The sequence below is a fragment of the Vigna umbellata genome, chromosome 2 (assembly GCF_029865625.1).
Source record: "Vigna umbellata cultivar VRB3 chromosome 2, Vumbellata_1.0, whole genome shotgun sequence".
NCBI lineage: Eukaryota > Viridiplantae > Streptophyta > Magnoliopsida > Fabales > Fabaceae > Vigna > Vigna umbellata.
The window spans coordinates 24,494,644-24,510,008 of record NC_142166.1 but is presented as its reverse complement, the minus strand read 5'-3'; the positions used below and the strand labels follow the sequence as shown (position 1 = coordinate 24,510,008).

The window sequence follows — 15,365 nt, the reverse complement described above, 5'->3', positions numbered from 1 at the left end:
TCTGCAAAACTGCTCAAGAAATGTGGGATGTGCTCAGAGTGACACATGAAGGAACAGATGACGTAAAGAGGGCAAGAAAGAATTCCCTGATTCAAGAGTATGAAATGTTCCGGATGAAGCAAGGAGAAACAATTTCCGACGTTCAAAAACGCTTCACCAACATTGTCAATCATCTCATTGGATTGGGTAAGTCATTTGATACTGATGAATTAAACATTAAAATCTTGAAGTCTTTAGACAGGTCGTGGCAACCTAAGGTGACTGCAATCTCGGAGTCACAAAACCTCAACACCATGACTATGGCGGCATTATTTGGAAAGTTGAGGGAACATGAATTAGATCTTGGAAGACTTGATGAAGAAGAAGCTAAATCCAAAACCAACAAGAAGAGTTTGGCGTTAAAATCAGAGGTTGATAGAAGCAAAGGTAAATCGGAAGATGAAGACTCAGACGAAGAGGAAAACTTAAGCCTTGTGATCAAAAGATTAAACAAATTCTTGAAGTCTAAAGGTAAAGGAAGGTTTAGGTACGAAAAGAAAGATAATCAGGCATCTTCCTCAAATTACCGATGCTACAGCTGTGGAGAAAAGGGGCATCTAAAGGCAGACTGTCCAAATCAGAAGAGAGGTGAAGACAAAAAGGAGAAAAGATTCTTCAAGAAAAAGAAAGCATACATTGCATGGGAAGACGATAATGAGTCCTTTTCAGATTCAAGCGATTCAGATGAAGAAGCAAACATCTGTTTAATGGCAGATGATGATAATGTCAGCCAAGTATTACAAAAATCAAGAAAAGTCATGTGGTGTCTTGATAGTGGTTGCTCAAAACACATGACAGGAGACATAACAAAATTTACAAACTTTAAAGAAAAGGAACAAGGCTTTGTTACCTATGGTGACAACAACAAAGGAAGAATTCTTGGAAAAGGGGATATAGGAAGCAAAGACACCTTGATGATCAAAGACGTGCTATATGTAGAAGGACTGAGGCATAACTTAATTAGCATCAGTCAACTGTGCGACAAAGGATTCAAGGTAACTTTTGAGAAGAATTCTTGCACTATTTTTAAGATTGATTCTTCTGAAATTGCTTTAAAAGGAGTTAGATATAATAATATTTATCTAATTGATTTAGAAAACGTAGTAAATAAAAATATTTCATGTTTAGTTGTTAAAGAGGAAAACCCATGGTTGTGGCACAGGCGTGCTGCTCATATACATATGCAACAACTTAACAAACTAGTATCTAGAGAACTAGTAATTGGTTTACCAAAATTAAAGTTTGTAAAAGATAAATTATGTGATGCATGTCAAAAGGGGAAACAAGTTAAAAATTCCTTTCATTCAAAAAATATTGTTTCTACTTTAAAACCTTTAGAACTCTTACATTTGGATTTATTTGGTCCTTCAAGGATAAAAAGTTTTGGTGGAAACTATTATGCTTTAGTTATTGTTGATGATTTTTCAAGATATACTTGGACCCTGTTTCTCATTCTTAAGAGTGAAGCTTTTAAAGAATTTAAGAAGTTTGCTATTTTAATTCAAAATGAAAAGGATTTAAGAATAAAAGCTATTAGAAGTGACCATGGTGGTGAATTTCAAAATGAACTATTTGAAAATTTTTGTGAAGAACATGGTATTTCTCATAACTTTTCTTCGCCTAGAACTCCCCAACAGAATGGAGTAGTAGAAAGAAAGAATAGATCATTAGAGGAACTTGCTCGTACTATGTTAAATGAAAATAATGTTCCTAAACAATTTTGGGCTGATGTTGTAAGTACTGCTTGCTATGTTTTAAACAGAATGTTAATCCGACCTATTTTAAAACGTACTCCTTATGAACTTTTTAAAAATAGAAAACCAAATGTTTCCCATTTGAAAATATTTGGTTGCAAATGCTATGTTTTAAACAATGGAAAACAGAATTTGGGAAAATTTGATTCAAAAGCTGATGAAGGAATTTTTCTTGGATATTCTTTAACTAGCAAAGCATATAGAGTCTTTAATAAAAATCTGCTTACAATAGAAGAATCCATACATGTTAATTTTGATGAAATTGTGGACCTTGAGGCAAAACCTCTTGAGTCAGAAGAATTTGATGCAGGAACAAGTGAAAATTCATCAAAGGAGACAAATGAAGAAAAGAATAATGACGATCCTCAAGATGAAGATTTAAATAAAATATGGCAACAACCTAGAGGATTATCTTTGGACAACATAATTGGCGATATCACACAAGGGGTAAACACAAGAAGTAATACTGCAAATTATTGTATGAATGTTGCTTTTGTGTCACAGATTGAACCAAAGAACATTAAAGAAGCCCTTCAAGATGAAAAATGGTGTATCGCAATGCAAGAAGAACTCAACCAGTTTGAAAGAAATCAAGTATGGGAATTAATTCCTAGAAAAGACACTCATCAAGTAATTGGAACTAAATGGGTGTTCAGAAACAAACTGGATGAAGAAGGAAACATAACCAAGAATAAAGTTAGGCTTGTCGCAAAAGGATATAGTCAAGAAGAAGGTATAGATTATGATGAGACATACGCTCCAGTTGCCAGGTTAGAGGCAATACGCCTACTTCTTGCTTATGCATCTATGATGAAATTTAAATTATTTCAAATGGATGTTAAAAGTGCTTTTCTAAACGGTTATATCAAAGAAGATGTATTTGTTGAACAACCACCTGGTTTTGAAGATTTTAAAAACCCAAATCACATCTACAAATTAAAGAAAGCACTATATGGCTTAAAACAGGCACCTAGATCTTGGTATGAACGTTTGAGCAATTTTCTAGTAGAAAATGATTTCAACAGAGGAAAAATTGATTCAACTTTATTTATTAAAAAGAATGGAAAACATTTTCTACTTGTTCAAGTATACGTAGATGACATTATTTTTGGTTCATCTAACGCAACTCTCTGCGAGAATTTTGCTAAGTCAATGCAGGGAGAATTTGAGATGTCAATGATGGGAGAACTTACTTTCTTCCTCGGACTTCAAATCAAACAAATGGAGGAAGGAACCTTTATCTCTCAAACCAAGTATTGCAGGGAAATTCTTAAAAAGTTTGAGATGGACAATGCCAAAGAAGCATCAACCCCCATGGGGACATCCTGCTACTTAGACAAAGATGAGACAGGTAAAGAAGTAATCCAGACCAAATACAGAGGTATGATTGGCTCTTTATTATATCTCACTGCTAGTAGACCTGACATCATGCAAAGTGTATGTGTGTGTGCTAGGTTTCAGTCAAGCCCTAGGGAATCTCATCTCACTGCTGTAAAACGTATTTTTAAATATCTTAAGGGGACAACATCCTTTGGGTTATGGTATCCTTCAGGCGCTGAACCTAGTCTTGTAGGATTTTCTGATGCTGATTATGGAGGCTGTAAAATAGATAGGAAAAGCACCAGTGGAACCTGTCACTTTTTCGGTAGCTCCTTAGTCTCTTGGCACTCTAAGAAACAAGCCTGTGTAGCCTTGTCAACCACTGAAGCTGAATATATTGCTGCGGGTAGTTGTTGTGCACAGATCTTATGGATGAAACAGCAATTAGAAGACTACGGTATTCATTTGGATCATATTCCGCTTAAGTGTGATAACACCAGTGCCATTAAACTCACCAAAAATCCCATCATGCATTCTAGAACCAAGCATATAGAAATTAGGCATCATTTTATTAGAGACCATGTCCAAAAAGGTGATTGTGAAATGGAGTTTATAGATTCTAAGCATCAATTAGCGGACATTTTCACCAAAGCTTTGCCCAAGGATAGATTTTTTGAGCTTAGGAGAGATCTTGGAATATTAGAAATAGTAAAATAGGCATATTTGGAATTAATCTGGCATTTTTCGCTGTTTAACGCATTTAATCTGCTTGCAAATCGATTAAAAACGCTGCCTATAGATTTGCGACTGGATTAATCGATTAATCCAAGTATTAATCGACTACGTAATCGATTAAAACTTCCTTTAATCGATTAAATACGCTCCAGGAAATTTTTTAAAACTCTGTTTTCGAAATCTAGCCGTTGCCAACGGCTATAAACGGCCATATTCTCCAAATCCAACCGTTGGGACACGTTTTCAAGCCTATATATACACCATATGGTCCCCATTCTCATTACTTGCACCTACCTTAAGCCTATTTCTTCTACTTTCTCTCTTTTTTTCACCCAAATCCTTGCCTTTCCTTTATTTCAATGGCTGAATCTTCAAGAAGGAGGAGAAGAAGAACCAGTGTTGTGTCGGAGAATCCAGTCCCAACAAGAGATGCTACCGTAGACGGGTGGCTCTCCGATGAAGCAGATCAACTGTCTTTCTCACGATTCTGGAAGGAAAGGAAGCTGATCAAGCAGAAATTCATTGATCTATCATGGTATATATCTTACACCTTTTCCTTCCCAAATCTCATCATTGAACAAGGAGTTCAACACCTTATGGAACTCCGTGGAAGGTATTATCCGGATCTCGTTCGCACTTTCTATTACAATTTAAAGATCCGGGATGGGCTGTTTCAAACAAGAGTAAAAGGAGTAGACATTGTCTTGGACAATGATATTTGGACTAATGTTGCAAAGGTCCCTGTCTTAGAGCATTCTCAAACTATCCCAGATGACTTTGCACAATTCAACAAGATAGCGGTCTACCAGTCCTTTCTCCGCAATCCTCGTCAGCACAATGCGCGTCTTTTCCTTGCAGGTGGACTCAAGATGGAAGAACGTCTCCTGCACTACCTCATTGTCTGGATTTTGTGCCCTAGAGGATCCAACCATGCCCAATGCTCTGAGACTGATCTCATCATCATGTACGGTATTCTTCAGAGCATTCCTCTCAATTGGCCTCATCTGATTAAGACAATTATGTACAAGGCCAAAAGGTTAGATGTAGCCCCTCTTCCATATCCTCTCCTAGTTTCCCAAATCTGTGAGTACAAAGGAGTGGATATCACCAATGAAAACCATGAGACTGTCCTCCCTGGTCATAAGGTTGGAGATAATTCCCTAAGACAAATGGGTTTTATCAAACAGGGACAATCTTACATACATCCTGAGGATGCTATTGAGGGCAATGAAGATGAAGCTGAAGATATTCCAATGCCTGATCCCACAAATGTTGCTGGCCCATCTCAAGTCCATGAGGAATATAGTCTAGAAAGTCTCTCTAGACAAATGACTGAGATGACTCGTCTTCAATCTGAGATGATGAACATCCAAAACATTCGCCATGCAGAAATTTGTACTCATCTCAGAAATTTAGACACTAGGGTTTCAGGTTTAGAGCAACATCTCTTTAGTGAAAGTGATGAATTCTAAGGGATTATTTGCTTGTCTTGTTTGTTTGATTTTATGATTATGTGCATCCTTAATAAAAAAAAAAAAGTGTTGTTTATTTCATTTTTCAATATGCCTTATCTCTTTTTATTTAGGGGGAGCACGCATTTTTCTTCTGATCAAAAAAAGGGGGAGAAAACAAGTTTAAAATTATTATCTTATATTAATCTCTTTTTTTTGAGTTGTGACTGTTTCAGATTATTAAAAAGCTTTAAACTCAGAGGAATTTTTTGATCATCATCAAAAAGGGGGAGAATGTTGGCAAAAATCACCTATGAAGTTTTGATGATGAACAGAGTTGCACAAGTCAAGACAAATTAAGGATTTATGTATTTTTATAAAGCTTTTGTAATAATCTAAGTTGATGAAGTAGTGCTCACAAATGTATTAGGACCAATTATTGTAATTTACATTTAAATGCTGTTGAGATTCGTCAACATTCTGTTTTAATCGATTAAACCTAGTTTTAATCGATTAAAACCGAGGCTGGCCCTGAAAACCCAAGTGGCACTGGAATAATCGATTAAAGTGTATAATAATCGATTATCTAATCGATTAATCCTGAGAATAATCGATTAACACTGACCGTTGGGGTTTTTCAGATTTGAAAAACTAGCCGTTGTACTCATTTTAATCGATTAGTACTTATGTTAATCGATTAAATGCGTTAGATGGCCCGTTTTCAAAGAATGGAAGGGCATTAGGCTGAGTCTATAAATTGGCTCACTATTTCTCTCAAAAGGAACTCTTCCCTTGTGCTCTAGTACTCTGAACTCTTTTGAGAACTCTGTGAATTTGCTGAAGCTAAGGAAACTCTTGTCTGCAAAGTCCTGAAGTGGTATTGCGGTGACAGAGGATTAGCTGGTTCATCCTTGGTGTGTCTGAGGAAGTGTTTGGAAGAGAATCATCCTTCGTGAAGCATTCGAAGGAGGTGATCATCCTTTGTGAAGATTCAAAGGAGGTGTAAGTTCATCTCTTGTGGTTTCAAGAGAGGTGGTAATTTCTAAACTGTTACAAATTATTTTTCTGTGTGACTAGTATTTGTAATTGTTTTGTGATAGTGAAAAAGGTTTATCTTGTTTGAGATAAGCGACTGGACGTAGGATCCCAGTGATCTGAACCAGGATAAAATACCTGTGCATTTTTTTCTCTTTCCCTTACTCTCTTATTTACGTTTAATTATCTGCTTAGTAAGAAATTAAGAGAAAAATATTAAAAAGGCGTAATAAAAGGATATAACCAATTCACCCCCCCCTCTTGGTTTGTTACCACGCTAATAATTCCGCTGCAGCGATTCTAACAGTAGTCAGTTTCTTAACTGACGTGGCACGCTGTAGTCAGTTTCTTAACTGACGTGGCTGACTGAAGCAGGGGTAGTGAAGCACGTGGATAATAACAATTTTTTAAGTAAAAAGAAAATAAATGTTTTAAACCAAAATGGGGATTCAGATTTTGAATTGATCGAATTAGGGATTGGGATTCTTCTGAGTATTTCTAGGGTTCGTCCAAAGTTCATTCCATTTCACAAATTGGGGTATCAATTTTGGTATTTAGGGTTTAATCGAAGTTGTGGTTGAAGATGCATCCATGTTCGTCTTCGTCATGCAGCGGGTGGCGGAAGCAAGACAGTAATGTGGTCTGTGGTGGTGCTCGAGCAGTTAAGAACAACAATGGTGGTCTGTTGTGCTATTGTGGGATGAAATGTGTTGTCAGAACTGCAAGAACAGTTAAGAACAGAGGCAAGCAATTTTGGGGCTACCCTAAGTTCAAGATAAGGTTTTTTGTTGGGTTTTTCGTTGTTCTTATTTTGAGTTCGAGGGTGCCCTGATTGGTGTTTTGTTGTCACATAATGGTGGTGAAGATGGTGGTTGCAATTATTTCACATGGTGTGCAGATGATGGGGTTGTTGAAACGAAAACGAGTGCAAAGTGTGAAGGCAAGTATGAGTCTTTGTTGAACAGAGAAGCAATGGAAGGTGGATGGAAGATTATAAGTGATTTGGACTTGTCTGTGAAGAAATTGGGAAATAGGCTTAATGTCTTGTTAGGGATTGTCTATGTTCTTGTTGTGGTGAACATTATTGTACTTACAATAGTGTTTTTTCGTTCATAGGAATGATTTCATTGTACTTATGATGGAATGTACTTAGAATGCAATGAACCAAAGTTATTTTGACTATAAAAGTTTGTATTGTTTGTAACTTTTGGTAAGGAAGTAATTCAAAGTATTGATTGAAACTTTTGGCCAAAATACTCTTCGTATTGAACTGTCAACTAATAAGCACAATCATATGAAGTGGTTTCAAAGTGAACTAATAAGCACAAATTACATAAACTTCATACAATTTTCATTAATCTCAACCACTATATAAAAGTAGAATGTGTTGATCTTTCTGAGTCATGTCCATTTTCGGTGATTCCTGGAGATTTATGGATAGTAATTGGCAGAACATTTCATTAATCTCAAGCAAAAACACACTAGAACTTTTATAACCATGTTAAAATCAGAAACATAACCATGTTAAAAGATCAACATAACATCAATGCACAACAGATAAATGGAACCAAAAAAAGCATATCTGCTGAAATTTAATTAATCTCAACCACTATATAAAAGTAGAATGTGTTGATCTTTCTGAGTCATGTCCATTTTCGGTGATTCCTGGAGATTTATGGATAGTAATTGGCAGAACATTTCATTAATCTCAAGCAAAACCACACTAGAACTTTTATAACCATGTTAAAATCAGAAACATAACCATGTTAAAAGATCAACATAACATCAATGCACAACAGATAAATGGAACCAAATTAAGCATATCTGCTGAAATTTAATTAATCTGAAGTAGTACATAAAACTGCTGTCATACAGAACAAATTAACCATAAAAACAGCATCAAGTTCCATCAGTTATCAACTGTAGTACCACAATAACGTTTTCGTACATCTACTGCTTTTGTACATAATGTTTTGTAGCCTAAAAAGATTACAAAATTTCATTCCTACTGTCTACTACGGTTGATTCCCAGAGTGATGTGCTATTTCAGATTGTTGAGTGGATGGAATTGCTTGGGTTGCTGATGTACTGGGCACAGTTCCTGCTTGGGTTGCTGATGGGCAACGAGTTCTGTTATGGCCATGTTCTCTACATATGCCACATCTCTTCTGCAAGCCAGATTTGGTCATTCTTGATTCATCCTTCCTCATTTCCCATTGCTCTAGTCTTTGTTTTCTCTTTGGTCTTCCAGGCAATACTCTTTTGTGTGGTGGAGACACATCAGGATATGGAGTAATGTTCCACATGTTGGCTCCATTTAAGGGATATATAATTATTGAATATGTCTCCTCATATCTGGACTTCATGTACCAAGAGTCAATAAATTGTTCTCCATCAATGTTGAGGAACTTCATTGCAGCCAATGAATGACAACAGGCGATTCCAGTCATCATCCAAGTTCTGCATGTGCATGAGGAGTCATCTATGTTGACTACGAACTTATCTCCATTGTTAGACATGTGACGAACTTCAAATAGCTTGTTGCCTAACCAACTGTGTAGAAGAAGACAACAATAATTATTAACCACAGTAGTAAATTAATATAACATAGAAGTGATTATTGGAATTTACCTAGGAATCCAATTTTTAGTTAACTGAGATTCCTTTCTAAATCTGGATAGGATATTGGGACAAATGGATCCAGTAAATGATGATATGCTTGACCTGTTCTTGGCCCATCTTTGCATGAGGTAAAGTCGTATCGTCTCCAACAAAGTAATTATGGGTTTACTCCTGGCAGAAACGAGGACACTATTGAAGCCCTCACTCATATTGTTTACTAAGGTGTCAGATTTAGCTCTTTCAGTGAACCTTGATCTTGACCAATACCTACAACAAATAATAGAATTATTATTAACATTATATGAATAAGGAATTATGTTCTACTTTTGAAGACTAACCTTGGAGGGATGACAATCAAATGCTTATAAGCATCTTCGTTCACTGCTCTTATGTTTCTCATTTCCATCTCCCATGTTTGTGGATGTGTGGCTGTAGTTGCCCTCCACATTAAACGCTTCAGGTTTTTACCGGGGTATTTCTTCTTGAAGTTGGCATACATATGCCTCACGCAAAACCTTTGATCAACTCTAGGAAGCAATTCATCTATTGCATGAAGTAGACCCTGCAATACAATATACAAGTAATGAATACAGCCAACAAATACTTAAGAACCTAAAATTAAAATGTACAATTACAAATTAATGATTACTATTACCTTTTGTTGGTCTGATATAAAGGTAAATGAAGAACAAATTTCAGCCCCTCCAAGGTCATCTACCAACAGTTCCAAGAACCACCTCCATGAATCCTTGTTCTCAACTTCAACAACACAGTATGCAATTGGCAACATCTGCTCATTCCCATCTCGACCCACAGCTGTTAACAACTCACCACCGTACTTACCTTTCAAAAATGCTCCATCTAAACCAATAATTGGCCTGCATGACATAAAACTGTCTTTGCAAGCCTTTAAACATACATAGAATCTCTTGAAAACGACTTTACCCCCCACATCCTCAACCTTTAGTTTCACTGTTGACCCAGGATTTTTGGCCACCAACTCATGGGCATAATCATATAACCTGTTATACTGCTCTTTGAAAGAGCCATCAATTTGCTCTGTTGCTATGTTTTTGGCCCTATAGGCCATACACCTTGAAATACCAATGTTCCATTTCCTTTGAACTTTTTCCCTTATATCCACACCCTTAACTGTAGGATTATCTCTAATAGTTTTCTGTATCTTTTTGCTCAACCACTTGGCATAAATTAATTTAAGGTTGAACTCCCTGCTACAGGTATGGTTGTCCACCATTGTTCTCAATTGCCATGTTTTCACTGCCTTCATATAACCACAATATAACTTCCAAGGGCATTTACCTTTTGCACCCACACACTTCAACCTCATTCTTTGTCTATCATTCTTAATAAACTTAATATTTCTTCCATTATCCAACGCATAATTTTTTATAGCCTCCAAAATGTCTTGCTTTTCAGCAAAATATGTCCCAACTTCCCACTTAAAGTCAACCATACTTTTTGGCAACACAAATGTTGCAAAAGTCCCATAACCCTCTACATCGGTATCGTCTTCATCACTTTCTGCTCCACTAATTAATTGTTCAGATTCCCACTCATCATCTGACAAACCTCTATCATTCCCACCCTCCACGTTAACATCAAACATGCTGTCAGAACTCACACTGGAACATGGTCCACTAGAGTCATTTGACATACTTTGGACTTCCATTTCCACATTTCCCTCAAAATCTGCATGTATATCATCATCTATATCACAACCAACATTGACATCAACAAACCCCTCCAACTACTCATTATTTCCATCACCACTACCATTCTCAAAAGAGGAATTCCAGCTTCGGATTTCCACATCTGCTTCAACTTCATTCTCTTCTACACCTTCATGTTCACCATCACCACCAACTTTCTGAACTTGTTCAAGTCCATCAACCTCTTCCTCCATAACAGCCTCAACTTCCACTTGTTCACCATCACCACCAACTTCCTGAACTTGTTCAACTCCATCAACCTCTTCCTCCATAACAGTCTCAACTTCCACTTCTTCACCCATCTCTTCCAACACACCACCAACTTCTTCAACTCTAACAACCTCTTCCTCCATAACAGCATCAATTTCCACTTCTTCACAATCAACATCACCACCAACTTCATGAACTTGTTCAAGTCCATCAACCTCTTCCTCCATAACAGCCTCAACTTCCACTTCTTCACCATCACCACCAACTTCCTGAACTTGTTCAACTCCATCAACCTCTTCCTCCATAACAGCCTCAACTTCCACTTCTTCACCCATATCTTCCAACACACCACCAACTTCTTCAACTCTAACAACCTCTTCCTCCATAACAGCATCAACTTCCACTTCTTCACAATCAACATCACCCCTCTCTTCAACTTGTCCTTCATCATTACCAACATATTCCAGCATATGTATGACCTCGGGTTCAGAAACAGGGTGTATCAAAAACACATGCACCTCACCATTCAGCCTAGCTAAATTAACCATATGCATGGCACCAGTGTCATCACACAGAGGCTCTAACTTATCATCCAACACTGAAGCCCCTCCTACAGAGTACCACATATCTTTAAGCCCATGGTATCCCAAAGATTTCACTACGCTAACAACCACGAAATAACTCCAAACATCTGGGTCAAACATAAACCTAGATGTCTCCCCCCTTCATACTTAAGCTTCCCATCGTTAACTAATTTCCCTCAATGGTGAAAGACAACCTCAATATCCTCGTCCATGATGCAAAACACTATATATAAGTATTTATACACCTATAATGTAATCAATTGACGACAAAACATGTATTAAAACCATAACCAAAACGCACTCACACACACACACACAAACAATTATCACTTTAAACATGGGGGGCATGGGGGACCACAACATTGCAATAAAAAATGGAACACAATCCGACGACGGGGACCACAACGTTGCAATAAAAAATAAAACACAATACATAGACGAGGACCACCACCTAACATCGCAATATAAAGGTTTGAAACAAAACCAAACTTTTACTAACCTGGCCACTCCAGATTGCAACTCAAGAAGGTCCCACAACTCTGATGACGACGACAACTGCACACTCTCTCAAGGTCAACTTCGATTAAACCCTAAATACCCAAATTGATACCCCAATTTTGTGAAATGAAATGAACTTTGGACGAACCGAACCCTAGAAGTACTCAGAAGAATCCCAATCCCTAATTCGATCAATTCAAAATTTGAATCCCCATTTTGGTTTAAAACATTTATTTTCTTTTTACTTAAAAAATTGTTATTATCCACGTGCTTCACTACCCCTACTTTAGTCAGCCACGTCAGTTAAGAAACTGACTACAGCGTGCCACGTCAAACACACACTAACGTCGTTGGACACAATTTAACGGAAAGGATCCAATTGTTGCAATTTTCATAAATTTGGAACCCAATTGAGATTTCTAGAAACAAAGGGACTAAATTGATATTTCACGCGAAAATAGGGACTTCGTGAATGATTAAACCTTTTATTTTTTAAGAAAGTTCAGTAAGACCCTTGTGACATCTTATAAGCACGTGACACACGTTAATAGATGGACTTAAATAATTTTTTAATTTAAAAAAAACTTTCTGCCACGTCATCATCATCATCTCCCGACAAACTCTAATTTCTCTTCAAGAAACCCTATCCGCCGCACCATCCAGCGCCGTCATCGCCAGCAACCGTCCTCTCCAACGCATCACACGTCACCACCAAAGCTATGCGACGAGAACCCGAGAAACCCTAGGTCTCCACGGTTTGCTTGCAGGTCTGATTGTGGTTGCAGGTGGAGGCAAGCAGCGGCGCGATTAGTGGTGGAGAAGAGTGGCGATTCGCGATCTGCAGCAGTTGGCGATTTGGCTGGTGGTTAGTGGTGGACGATTCTGTGATGGAGATTGGACAATAGTGCTGCTGGTGCGACGACGATTTGGCTGGTGCGAGGGTGAAAATGATGAAGATTGGTGGTCGCGGCATAGCAAGGGATCGCGTTGGGTGGTGGCGCGAGAACAAAGGTGAGATGCGAAGGTGAGGTGCAATAGAAGGAAGAAGATGCTTTGGTGGTGCCGCGTGATGTGTTGGAAAGGACGACGGCCGACGAGGATGGCGGTGACGACGCTGGATGGTGCGGTGGCTAAGGTTTCTTGGAAAAAAATTAGGGTTTGTCTGGAGATGGTGATGATAACGTGACATTTGCACCGTTATGTTTTTAACTGCGTGAGCAGAAAGGACCAGATTAAACATTTTTTAACGAAATATGGGATCTTTTTGAACTTTTTTAAAAGGTAAGATTATTTTGAACCAAACCCCTACAAGTAGGGACCAAATGATATATTAAACCTAGAAAGAAATACATGCAGTGTAATAAAACACTTTTACATTAATTAAAGGGTTAAATATGTTTTTAGTCCCTGAACTATCAAGCGATTTTGGTTTTAGTCCCTACTCAGAACTTTGATGGTTTTTAGTCCTTATTGTTTTGAAACTCTGAGTAATAGTCCTTAAAATTGGACGGTGTTAAGTTTCAGTGGATGTGGCAAACGGCGTTGCCACGTGATCACTGATCTGCTCTATTCTCTGTCTGCCACGTTGGATGTTTAAGTGTTTGAACTGAGATTAAGTTAGTTAATTACGTTGTTCATTGAAATCAGATATAGGGTTCACAATTTGTGAAGTTAAATTTTTGAATTGGGGGAAAATTAGTTTTACTCGAAGCATTGTAGTGGAAACCTTTCAGAGGAAGCATTGTATCTTGGTGGTCCTTGCGGTGGTGGTTGCGGTGGTGGTTGCGGTGGTCGTTCCGGTGGTCGTGAAAGTCAAGCGTTAGTGAAGATGATGACAGTGAAGAGGACAGTGAAGAGGGACAGAATGGCAGTAGAAGAAACTTCGGCTGAAGAATGTATGGATGACAATGAAGAGGACAGAATGACTAATGAATCATCTATTTTTAAATATATATTTTAAAATACATAAATAGTTATGTTCAAACAATGTTTCCACATATTTCAAAACTGTAATTGAAAACTCTAAACCAGGAGCCGTGACTTACCGAAAACTCCGATGCACCAAGAACTACCACCAGGCACCACCGCTGAGCACACCACAACTTTTACAAACACTACAACACCAACAAATGTAAATGCCTAATGAATTTAATTTCAGGAGGGTAAATTTGAAATTTATAGAGCTGCAAGTTAAAATTTGGGGGTGGAGGAAGAAATGCCCTTGGTTGGCTCTGGTATGGATATTTCAATAGTACGTCTTAGAAGCAGAAGGCTCTGGAACAAAGGTGCCAACTTTAGCTACTTTCGGATCCCACCAAGAACCGTGTCCATTCCCCATGTCAAGAGGTTGGCTATTGTGTACCAAAACCTGGGCAACTGGTCAACCCTCTACTACAATTTGCCAGGTTACTCACTCATCTCTTCTGTTGTTGGTTTTCTGGTTTTCGATGCCTCAAATGTAACGGATACAAGTGAAAGAAACCTCACTCTCAACACAATGGGTCAGCCTATTTCTATTCAATTTCCTAACATCACACTTACGGGTAGGGGACACATCAACTCAAGGGTGAGATGTGTAGCTTTCAATGCCAATGGTACATTTCAACTTACTCAGATGAGTGCCCCTGGAGTGTGTTACTCAAGAGACCAGGGTCACTTTTCGGTAGTACTCCCACTGGAGAAGAAGAGGGGAAGACGGTAGTACCCCCAATTCAAAAATTTAATTTCACAAATTGTGAACCCTATATCTGATTTCAATGAACAACGTAATTAACTAACTTAATCTCAGTTCAAACACTTAAACATCCAACATGGCAGACAGAGAATAGAGCATATCAGTGATCACGTGGCAACGCCGTTTGCCACATCCACTGAAACTTAACACCGTCCAATTTTAAGGACTATTACTCAGAGTTTCAAAACAATAAGGACTAAAAACCATCAAAGTTCTGAGTAGGGACTAAAACCAAAATCGCTTGATAGTTCAGGGACTAAAAACATATTTAACCCTTAATTAAAATATGAAAAATTGTAATATATTACTCCTTTTCTTAATATAACATTATTTATTACATAAAAAAATCATGTGATATAAAAAATAGAAAGAGATCATTTTTCTCATTTTATTTCAGCTTAGGCGGACGTGTTTTCTAATTAAATTATGTTTAATAAAAAAAAATGCTGAAAATCTAATAAAAACTAAAAGTAAGAAAGTAATAGAACGTTAATAGTTAATAACTTCAAATTATTAAGCTAACTAATTAAATTATAAGTATTTAGTAAAGTTTGTTAAAGTAACAAATATATATACCAACACACAAAATAACATTATAAAAGTAACCCTTTAAAAAATCAATAACTTCATATTTTGTTAATAAATTTCAGTCT

The 15,365-nt window shown here is 37.4% G+C and overlaps 1 protein-coding gene and 1 pseudogene across 1 annotated transcript; one reads left to right on the top strand and one right to left on the bottom strand.

Annotated features, from left to right (window-relative positions):
- Positions 1–8,341: 8,341 nt before the first annotated feature.
- On the bottom strand, positions 8,342–11,600 carry LOC148203671 (uncharacterized; annotated as a pseudogene).
- Positions 11,601–14,193: 2,593 nt separating this feature from the next.
- Positions 14,194–14,679, top strand: LOC148203670 (uncharacterized). The gene has a single exon (XM_088107708.1). It carries the CDS (start codon positions 14,194–14,196, stop codon positions 14,677–14,679), a length of 486 nt encoding a protein of 161 aa, XP_087963834.1.
- The last annotated feature ends 686 nt before the right edge of the window (positions 14,680–15,365 follow it).

Excerpts from the sequence above, each read along its gene's own strand:
- LOC148203670 (XM_088107708.1), top strand. The coding sequence starts at position 14,194 with ATGCCCTTGGTTGGCTCTGGTATGGATATTTCAATAGTACGTCTTAGA.